The 11,568-nt window shown below is 44.7% G+C and overlaps 1 protein-coding gene across 1 annotated transcript; it reads right to left on the reverse strand.

Annotated features, from left to right (window-relative positions):
- Positions 1–4,398: 4,398 nt before the first annotated feature.
- LOC102433590 (tripartite motif-containing protein 60-like) lies at positions 4,399–5,550 on the reverse strand. Its single transcript, XM_006093785.2, has one exon. It carries the CDS (start codon positions 5,548–5,550, stop codon positions 4,399–4,401), a length of 1,152 nt encoding a protein of 383 aa, XP_006093847.2.
- Between the last annotated feature and the right edge of the window lie 6,018 nt (positions 5,551–11,568).

Here is an 11,568-nt window from a genome sequence, read left to right on the forward strand (position 1 = left end):
AGATATATATAGAACATTCTATCTAAAAGCAACAGAATACACATTCTTCTCAAGTAAACATGGTACATTCTCCAGGATAGATCACATATTAGGCCATAAAACAAGTCTTAGTAAATTAGAGAAGATTGAAATCATATCAGTCATGTTTTCTGACCACAATGGCAACAAAACCAAAAATAAGCAAATATGACAATATCAAACTAAAAAGCTTCTGCACAACAAAGAAAACCATCAACAGAATGAAAGCCAAATTACTGAATTGGAGAAGATATTTGCAAATCATTTATCTGACAAGGGATCAAGAAACTAACTAAATAAAGAACTCATACAACTTAATAACAAAAATACAATTGAAGTATGAACAGAAGATCTAAATAGACATTTTTTTCTAAAGAAATACAGATGGCCAAAAGGCACATAAAAATGCTCAACATCACTAATAATCAGAAAAATGCAATGAGATATTACCTCACACCTGGCAGAATAGATATTATCAAAAAGACAAGAAATAACAAGTGTTGGTAAGAATGTGGAGCAAGGGAGCCCTTGTGCACTGTTGGTGGGAATTTAAATTGGTGCAACCATTATGGAAAACAGTATGGAAGTCTGTACAAAATTTAAAAATAGAACTACCATAGGATCCTGTATCTCCACTTAGGGTATACCTGAAAAAAGAGAAAACAATCATTCAAAAAGAAATATGCACTCTTATGTTTATTGCAGCATTTATGCAATAGCCAAGACATGGAAACAGTGTCCATTAATGGATGGAGGGATACAGTGTTTCTTTCACACATCCACACATCCATTTATCCACTTCCTTTATCTTCTTGCTTCATCATTCATTTATTCCTCTGATAATTATTGAGCATCATTAAGTGAGCCACTAGGGATATTGAGAATGAATAAGTCCCAATACCTGCCTTGCAAAATTACAATAAATATTAGGGAACTAAATTTTTATTAGGAATAATTAAAACAAATTCTAACCGGTAGTCAGGTATATTGCTCATTCACTCTTTCTCCTATGTAGCACTTGGAATTCACCTTTTTCATTTGTTTTGTTCTAGATGCTTTACATTGGATAGGATATGTTTATTTGTCTCTGCCTGTATGTGGTCTATTATGTAATTAATGCCCTTCTTTGTTTTTTATTATAATATTTGTTGTAAATTTTATCTTATATTGGTCCAGCTACACCAGCTTTCTTTTCTATTTGCATGGATTTTTGGCTATCCCTTTACTTTTAGTCTGTGTGTCTATCTTTCTGAAGTGAGCCGCTTGTAGAAAGCACGTAGATGCATCTTGTTATTTTTATACATTGAGCCACTTATGCTTTTTGATTGGAAATTTTCTCCAATACATTTAAAGTAATTATTGACAGAGGTGTACTTATTGACATTTTGTTCATTGTTTTCTGGTTGTTTTTGTAGTTCCTCTCTGGCCTTTTCTTCTTCTAGTTCTCTCTTCCTTCTGGTTTGATGACTATTTAGTGGTATGTTTATATTCCATTCTCATTTTCTTTTGCATATTTACTGTAAGTATTTTCTTTGTGGTTACCATGAGGTTGCATACAACTTTCTGTGAATATAAGAGTCTATTTCAAATTTATAGCAACTTGAATATGAACATAGTCCAAAGCTATATTTTAATTCTTCTCCCAATTTTGTTTTTTGATGTCACATTTAACATCTTTTTTTAAAAATATATTTTATTGATTTTTTACAGAGAGGAAGGGAGAGGGATAGAGAGTTAGAAACATCGATGAGAGAGAAACATCGACCAGCTGCCTCCTGCACACCCCTTACTGGGGATGTGCACGCAACCTAGGTACATGCCCTTGACCGGAATTGAACCTGGGACCTTTCAGTCCGTAGGCCGGTGCTCTATCCACTGAGCCAAACCGGTTAGGCACATTTAACATCTTTTAATTGTATATATCTCTTAACTATTTGCTGTAGCTTTACTAGTTTTGTCTTTTGACCTTTTTACTAACTTTATAATTTATTAATACCCTACCTTTATTACATTTCCTTTACACTCATATGATTCCTTGTTATTAAGTAGTACTATTTCTTTTCAGTTTAAAAAGACCCTTCAACATTTCTTGTAAGGCCAGTATAGTGGTGATGAAGTCTTAGCTTTGTTTATCTGGATAACTATTTCCCCTTTAATTCTTTTTTAAAAAACAAATGTTTTATTGATTTCAGAGAGGAAGGGAGAGGGGGAGAGAGAGAGAGAGAGAGAGAGAGAGAGAGAGAGAGACATCAATGATGAGAGAGAATCATCAACTGGCTGCTTCCTGCACGCCCTTTACTGGGGATTGAGTCTGCAACTTTGGGAATGTGCCCTGACTGGGAATTGAACCATAACCTCCTCCACTGAGCTACACCAGCCAGGATCTCCTTTAGTTCTTAGTAATAACCTTGCCAGGTAGAGTATGGTTGGTTGTAGGTTTTCCCCTTTCATCACTTTGAATGCATTGTATCACTACTTTCTGGCTTGCAAGGTTTCTGCTGAAAAATCTGCTGATATCCTTATGGGGTTTTTCTTGTGTGTAATAAGTTGTTTTTATCTTGCTGCTTTTGGAATTCTTTCTTTAGTTTTAACTTTTGACATCCTATCTAATATAAGAGTAATATGCAAATTAACCATCACTCCATGACAAAGATGGTGGCGCCCATAGCAGCCAGGGCAGGACACTGGCAGCGTCACCCCAGTAATGTGAGCCCAGCAGGCAAGTGCACCAGTGCCATGGCGACCTGGGAGCAGGCAAGCACAGCCCGCAGGCAGCACCCAGCAGGGCCTGCTCGGCCATTGCTGTGGTGACCCAGGAGCAGGCAAGCACACCCACAGATAGCACCCAACAGGGCCTGCTTGCCCATCACCGTGGTGTGGAGCAGGCAGGCGCTGCAGAGAGCAGAGAACCACGGGGAGTGGGCCCAAGCCATCAGTAGGACATCCCCTGAGAGCTCCCAGATTGGAGAGGGTGCAGGTTGAGCTGAGGGACCCCCCCCCCCCCGCCTGTGCACTAATTTCGTGCACCAGGCCTCTAGTTTTAATTATAATGTGTCTTGGTGTGGATCTGAGTTTTTCTTATTTGGGCTTCTTGGACTTGAATGTTTGTTTCCTTCCCCAGATTAGGAAAGCTTTAGTCATTATATCTTCAGATAAGTTCCCTGGTCCTTCCTCTTTTCTCTTCCTGGGACCCCTATAATACAAATTTTATTCTGCTTAATGATGTCCCATAGATCTTATGATGTGTCTTCACTTTTAATTTTTCTTGTTTTTTTTTCTGATCTGTCTAGATGAGTTCCCATGCTTTGTCCTTCAGTTCACTGCTTTGTTCTTCTGCTGCATCCAGTCTGACATTGAATCCCTCTAGTTACTTTTCAGTTCAGCTACTCTTCAGCTTCGTTTGTGACTTCTGTTAGGTGCTTTTTTTTTTTTTTTTTTTTTTTTTACATTTTCTCTCTCTTTGTTGAAGTTCTCACTGTGCTTATCCACTCCTCTCCCAAGTTCAGTGAGCATTTTTATGATCACTACTTTGAATTCTTTGTCAGGCAGATTACTTATCTCTGCTTTACAGAGTCTTTTTTTTTTTTTGAGGTTCTATATTGTTTTGTTTTGAACATATTTCTGTCCACTTTTGCCTGATTCTACACATTAGATGAATCAGCTACCTCTCCCAGTCTTGCAGGAGATGCTTGTGTAGAAGATGATATATGGAGATTACAAGCACAATCCCCCTGGCCACCAGAGCCAGACTCCCATGGGTGTCCTTGTGTAGGCTGCATGCCCACCTGCTGTGGTGGGGTGGAAGATGCTGTGTGGGTGCAGGTGGGGTGCTCGCCCAGCTGGCTGGGACATGGTTGTGGCATGGAGGTTGCTGGGCCACTCCCACAGCTGCTAGGGAGGTGAGAGGAAGAATTCTAAAATGGTGCCAGGCATCCAGGACTAGCAAGATAGGATCAGGTTGCAGAAATGGTGCCCATTAGTGTCTGTCCTTGGAGAGGATCCCAACAGGTTCCTGCCTCTCTGAAGAAGCTTTAAGATTAGTAATTGTGTCTCTTTCACATGTATTTAGGTGCTTTTCAAACTGCTGCCTTTGTGCTAGGTCAACAGGACAAGCGAGTCTGCATGCACTCCCGTTAAAGTGACTCTCCATTCCTTAGAGTTCCATGATTTTCCTGGATGTAATCCCCACTGGTTTTCAAAGCAAGATATTTTGGCAGCTTGTCTCTGTAGAGCAGGACCTAGGATTTGGGGGTGCTTGATGTGGGGCACGAACCCTTGCTTCTTCTTTTTTTTTTTTTGTACTTGGGCCTTTTATTACAAGCACTCTCTATTAACACAGGAAGAGAGTAAAAAGCATCAAAAAGATTACAAGGCAGTTCATCATTCATCTTTGACTATACGCATTACAAGTGATTTTGTAAAAAGTCCTATGCAGAAATAGGGCATAAGTTTTACTGTAAACCTTTCACTGAAAGTATACAAATGTGATCTAGTTCTCAAATTATAAAATGAAACTTCTCCCAACTCATAGTCCAGAAAAATGCCTATCCGTTCCCAGTTGCCTGAATCCCATGTGACAGATGTATTTGCCCAGAACTGAAGCTGCCAGCAGCCATTTCTTGGGGATGGTGGCATAGGAGCATTCTTGGGGAAAGATTCCTTACACACGCCTAAGCACCATGCCCCTGTGCCTCTTACTTCTACTTGCCAAAAATGCCTGCCAGCATCAAATCCCTTAGAACTCAGGACAGCTGGGTAAGAAGTGCGTGCCTGAAGATTATGAAGACCAAATGATGTCCTATAGGTCACACTTATTCTATCTCTTGAGATAGTGAGACTTGGATGGGCTGTTTCAGGATCCAGTGTCAAATCTACCTGAAATGTGTGGATCATTTTATGCAGGCCCAAATAATGTGGGGGGAGAGAGCAACTCTCCTCCTTTAATTCATATAAAAGGGTGGCTAGGGTCTCTAGGTTATCATACCTGTTGTGGATACTTTCAACACCAGTGAGTAAATCCACGTCTATCTGCAAACACTTACTGATAATATCACTAAGCTGACTGTTTAATATGGAGCTGTGGTTTGATATTTGTTTTTTCTCTTCCATTAATTTTTCTTCAACATTTGTTGTTTCAGTTAGCAAACTGATAAGCATTGCATTCTGTTCCTTTTCCAAAAAATTTTTAAGTTGTTTAATTTCAGAGTGCAATTCATCCTTTTGATGTTCTATCCTCTGTCTCAATTCAGAACATTTCGACACTTGCATTTCTGACCGATTTTCAGTATCTTTAATCTGCTCGTTCAAGGACTCAATATAGCTCTTGAGCTTCCTCCTGTGAGTAGCTGCAGCTTCTTCAATGGGTATCAGGGGGTGATCCCCGTGATCAGAGACCCTGCACTGGGCACACAGCACCTCCAGGTCCTTCTCACAGAACAGGGACAGACCCTCACGGTGCTTCTTACACAGGGGTTCCTCTGGCCTTTTCCTCTTTCCCCTCATGCCGGGAATCTGCTGAACAATCTCAGTCATGTGATACAATTGGGTGTTCCTCTTCCAACTCCTGTCAGGGCCGTGGTGGAGGCAGACAGGGCAAGAAAAGGTGCCCTGTAGACCTTCCCAGTGCTGGTGGATGCAGGAGGAACAGAAGTTGTGCCCACATTCAGTGGTCACTGGGTCTCTCAGGTAATCCAGGCAGATGGGACAGCTGGCCATTGTGCAGTGAGGGTGTCTGTCCCAAGACAGTCTCGTCAGTCCGTGTGATCCTCCAGGAGTGAGGAAAAGTGAGAAGCTGAGGTCTGCTCAGGCCTCCCTCCCTGTGGAAGCCACTAGGAGTTTCCAAGAAGAGTTCCAGCCACCAGCTGTAGTCCAGTCTTCTTGTCGCCCTCTCCTGTATTTAACACCACTTTGCACAAGGGATGTAGAGTGCTCCTGGTCAAAAACCAAGCACAATCCAAGTCATATGTCGTTTCTGGAGCCTGCTCCTTTGAGTGAGTCCCTGAAGTGTGTCTCCAAGAAGAGTCTCTGAAGCCAGTCTCCCCCTAAATGCTTAATACTGTGAGCCTGGCCTATAGATACCACTAGGAGGATTAATCTCTTTAAGACCTCGCCCACCAAAGGCTACTCCTTGGAGGTGGGACTTGTGGGAAAGGGTGGTACTAGGATGATCTTTAGAAGTATGGTTGATGGGATCTCCTCTTATTCCTGCAGGCGAGGAGGGACTAACCTTGTTAATATGCATAATCTAATTTGTACCTTTATAATCCTCCCTTGAATAGTTCAACACCCTTTAATCCCATTTGGCTGAGGAGCAAACTAAAATGAACAGTAAAATCTTGCCGTAGCTTAGGGGATCAACCCTTGCTTCTTGGTGACAAGTTCTGTGTTTCTGAGGTCCCTCCCAGTTGTGGATTGCCCCACGTGGAGCAAGAGCGTATCTCTGCCTCTCCTACCTGTCTCGATGTGGCTCTTTTATCCTGTGTTGTAGATTTACTGTTCCTCTAGTTTTCTGGTCTCTTTCCAAGAACATTGTTCCGTATGCAGCTGCAGATGTGTTGTGTTTGTGGGAGGAGGTGAGTTCAGGCTTTTCCAACACTGTCATCTTGAATCCCTTTGCCTCTTTTCATGACATTTTGTATGTAATTTTTTCAGCACCTCCGTGATATAGATCTTGGATTGGCAAACTTTTTCTGTAGGGACCATATTATAAATATGTTAGGCTTTGAGAACCATACAATCCCTGTTACAAAAACTCAACTCTGCTTCTGTAGAGGAAAACAGTCCTAGATGATACAGAAATGAATGGGAATGGCTCATCCCAACAAAACTTTATGGCACAGGCCAGACTTGCCAACCCTGGATGTAGATGATCATTCCCATTTATTGTCTTTTTATCTACAGAGGCAAGCCTTCAACGCAACTCTGTTTGTGCCAGAGCCCGCTCTCTTAAACACGCCATTATATTACCCGCAATCAGGCTTCAGGAAGGTAGCATAGGCAGAGGGATAATGGCTGGCTGGGAAGGAAAAACTGAGCGTGAGAAGGGAGACCAGATGGCAAAAACCCAAAGACAATCTATGAATATCTAAAATTAGGGTGGAAAGGCAGCAATGGCCGGGAGAGGATGGGGAGAGGGTCCTTGTAGGAATAGATTGCAGATGAGTTTGTAACTGATTGATACATGATGGGGCACTCGATCTGGGAGTGCACATATAAGGTTGCCCAAGCATTATGTAACCCAGCTGCTGATGGGGTGTGCATACCCTATGGTTACTGAAAAGAGAAAACTCCAAGGTGAGGCAGCCTGCCTCGGGAACCATACAGCTGCCCCACCCCAAGCATGAGAGACACAAGGGTTTGGCCGTCAGTGAAAACCTCCTGAGTAAACAGCCCCTTTCCAGAGCCATGGCGGTGAGTCCGGTACCGGCCGTCTTCCGACTGGGACGGCGCTGACCCTGCACTTAATCAGCGACGTAACTAGGGTAGCCATTCAGCGCAGTTGTCCACAGTTGTGCGCTGTAAACTCATAACCAGCTCACAGCTACAGGTTTCCTGCAGAACCTAAACATTTGTTTTGTGTGTTTCAGATTAGTGCTTATGCTTTTGTTGGTCCTGTTGCCTATCTCTGATGTGCAAGCTTTTTCTGATGTTCTGATCAAAAGAAATCCATTCTTTTCCCAGTTTCCTGCCCTTTGCACCTATGTTATAGCATTAGAGTCATTCTTTTTTTAAAAAAATATGTATATTTTATTGATTTTTTTACAGAGAGGAAGGTAGAGGGATAGAGAGTTAGAAACATCGATGAGAGAGAAACATCCATCAGCTGCCTCCTGCACACCCCCTACTGGGGATGTGCCCGCAACCACGGTACATGCCCTTGACCGGAATTGAACCTGGGACTCTTCAGTCCAAGGGCCGACACTCTAGCCACTGAGCCAAACTGGTCAGGTCTAAAGTTGTTCTTAAATATGAATATTTTTATGCACATAGTTGTCTCCAAAATTTGACTGCAGGCAAGTTGAGGGTGTAAGTCAATGTCTCCGTTTGTCTTCCAGTCTATGGGTTAGCGAAAGTGGGTCTGCTGGCTGAATCCAACGTCCGGTAAAAAGGCCCAGGAGTCTCATGAGGACCAGGGAGTGGGTCATAAGCACATTCAGAACCACAGCAGCGGAAACAAAGTGATGCTTACAGCTTCCCGGCACATTTCTATGCCAGAAGAACATGCATTTGGGGTACTTTTTTTTTTTCTGTTGATAAAAGAAATATTGGGTAGCAGGTTTTGTTAGTTTTAATGTATATATTTAAAAAGATGTCAGCTGCTTAAAGAATATAGAACATCAGGATGCTGCAGAGGTGGAGCTGACATGATTGCTCTCACGTGAGAACTGAAACCGCCAGGCACTCGAGTTTCCAGTCCCAGACAGTGGACAGTGAGGGCAAAGTCTGGTAAATCAGGCACGACCACCCGGACTCTGCGGTTCTTGGTGTGGGATCTTCCAACAACAACCCTTGACATGTGGTTTGTTTCTTTGGGAAGTAAACCCCAGCTTCTGAGGAGATCTCATTCAGTCCTCACTACAGCTCCTTCATAGCTGGTGGGAGGAAACAGCCCTAGGGAGGAAAACTAACTTGGCCAAGGTCATGCAAGAAGTGCAAGACCGTCAACAAATAGTAGCTGTTGTTAATATTCGGAAGTTAAGAATGCTGTAATAATAGCAACAATCCAGTCCTGTCTTGGTAGAGTACGTCAGTGTGCTTTCTCAGACGCTGGCTTATCTCGCTGCATTCGTGCGGGGAAGCTGTGGAATTGATCGAAATCCCAGGGCCCTTGTCTGAGTCTCTTCCCCATGGGCTCCCCACCTCCCTGGAGGCCTCAGGGACCAGTGTGCGGTGCCAACTGGCAGCTCAGCTCCCTTCCGGGTGTGGCTGCTTGTGTTTAATTCCCAGAAAGCATTGCAGGAGGTTAAAGTATCTGTTTGCAGAAGTTCGGAAAATCCCACTGTTGCAAAGGTAAACACCAAACCTTCATGCGTGTTCCAGTCTCCCTCTTGCAGGATGGAGTTAGCGAACAGTCCACGTAACCACTGCCATTCCCTGGAGAGAAGGAAGGTTCAGAGGGGCCTCGAGGTCTGGAGAAACAGCCACTACAGGATTAAGACTGAAAATCAGCCTCTGGTGTTACGCTGGACATCTATGCGTTTTCCTCAGGGGTTAGAGGGGAACAGAACCAGGTTTTACAGAATACTTACACAGGGCAGTTTGCTGGTTGGTACGTGAGGGTCCTGTGTGCGTCCTCACACTTTGGGAAGACACTGGTAGAAATGAGTGCCTCACAGAGCAAGTGCCAGAAACCTTCACTGTACGGACATTGAAGTTAACCGACAGACAGGTGAGTTTCCCCAGGCGGGCGATGCACGGCTGGAGGGTGGATGGCTCACCGTGGAGTCAGTTCTTTTTGTCACTAGTCCCCAATGCACTGAGGTACACACAGTTTTAAATGCACACGAAACCACGGAGTTAATTAGGTCATCACTTTTGTATATTTGACCAGTTTTTTTCTGATGCTCTTATGATGAAAATGAATGTGAGACATAATTAAATGCCAGGGCTAGATTATTGGACTGTCAGAATCTAATAATAATAAAAATACTCCTCTTGGGTTTCTTCCTGATATAAAAATCAACCCCAAAGGGGTGAGAACAGAAGAGCGAAAGAAGGCTGCGATCGGAAACGTATCAAATAACGTGTGCATCACTCTCCTTAGGACGTGTGTTTTCCACGGCACCGGGCGGCCGCCGTGGCTCGTTAAGGCCGCATCCAGATGCACTCTGCACACCATCCTCGTGCCGAGCCGCGCTGGCTGTTCTTTGAGTTACTCTCTCGGTTATCTGTTGCTGCTTAATAAGACCCAGCAGCCTCAGCAGCTAGACAAGAGCCACTGTATTTGATCTCAAATTGCAGCTGGGGCTGCTGACTGAGGCTGGAGACGCCACATCTTGGATGGCCTCAGTCACCAGCTGGCAGGTAGGTGTGACTGCCGCTGGGAGTGTGAGGGGGCCCGGGCTGGGGCCTGGGTTCTCTTCCAGGTGTGCCTGTCCACGTGACGAGGTTGGAGGGCTCTCAGCATGGCGGTGTAGGGTAGCCCGATTTCACAGAGAGCAGGCGCAAAAGCAGAATCCACAGACACACCAGCATCCCTGCCTGGTCCTGCTGGTCACAGAGCTGGCCCCACTCAGGGGGGTGGGCTACAGGTGAGCATAAATGCCCGGAGGGTCATTCACTAGGGCCAGTACAGTCCGCCGCACCACTCCGTGTGCTGTAGCTTAGGACACCTTATCACTTCCCTTTGGGAATTAGCTTTGTGTGCAAAGACGTGAAGTCGAGGCCCTGCCACAGGGACCTGGGACGGGTGTGCACCCGTGCTTGCAGGCTGGGGCAGGGTGCGAGTCCACAAGAGGTGTGGGATGGGACATTTACAAGATGCTGAACTGGCACTGGGTGACAAACTGTTTCTAAAAATCCATAGCACTACCTGTTCACTTGCATAAAATGCCAGGGACAACATGAGCCCTAGTAACAGTTGCTTAATTTCCCCATATGCTTTCACAGGGCAAGCCATGGAGACTTTAGGCACTCCATGTCACTGGAAGAATTGTGGAAACGAGTAAAAATTCAGCATACTCTTGCCATTTTACATGTACACAGGTCCTTTCTTCCAGTTGGGGAACAAATGGAACCCAGGGATGGAGAAAACCCTTTTATTAAAATTCAGACTTAAGTATTGCTGAATATACCGCCATCAGACATAGTTATCCTTGCCAGCATCATTAAAATTTGATGTTGTTACTTAACTCTCTGGAAATGGATCACAGTTAGGTCACTACCCTCGCTAATGGGCTTGTACCGCAGGACTTGGAAGTTCATATCCTAGAGCAGTACACCCGCTGATCACAGTTGCAGGGCCCGCAAGCTCCACGATCACTCCCATAATTAAGAGTTCCCGGGGACCGCCGGCTTCTCAGAAGCGCTATTTCCTAATTTATGATGCCGTGTTAGGGAGGCTCTGTAGCATCGAGGAAGACTGCTAAGCACGGTCACCTGCGTCAGGACAAAATGAGGGTGCCAGCTACTGCAACTCTGCCACACACTGTGAAGTTATCACCATCACCATCCCCATTTTTTCAAAAGAAAAACATCTATATATATAAAAAGCCAGTGACTGTAACGGCCATAACAACCATAATGACCGGTTACTATGGCACACACTGTGTGGCCAGCAAACTGGCCTGATCAGGGGGTGGCGCCGGCTGGCCAACCTCGAGGCCCCTCCCCCCTGCCTGCCTGCCCCTGATCAGACTCTCCCACCCCATCCAAAGCAGGCCTATGGCCAAATGCCCCCTCCCTTCTCCCGGGCCAACCCCATCCCAGATCAGCCCGCCCCAACACGATAGCCCCACAGCCCCCCCCCCCCCCCCCCAAAAAGGAGAGAATAAAAAATATCGCCACATAACATGAAGGCGACACTCCCCCGTAAAATTAAGGACATAGCCA

The sequence above is a fragment of the Myotis lucifugus genome, unplaced genomic scaffold (genome assembly GCF_000147115.1).
Source record: "Myotis lucifugus unplaced genomic scaffold, Myoluc2.0 scaffold_123, whole genome shotgun sequence".
Taxonomy (NCBI): domain Eukaryota; kingdom Metazoa; phylum Chordata; class Mammalia; order Chiroptera; family Vespertilionidae; genus Myotis; species Myotis lucifugus.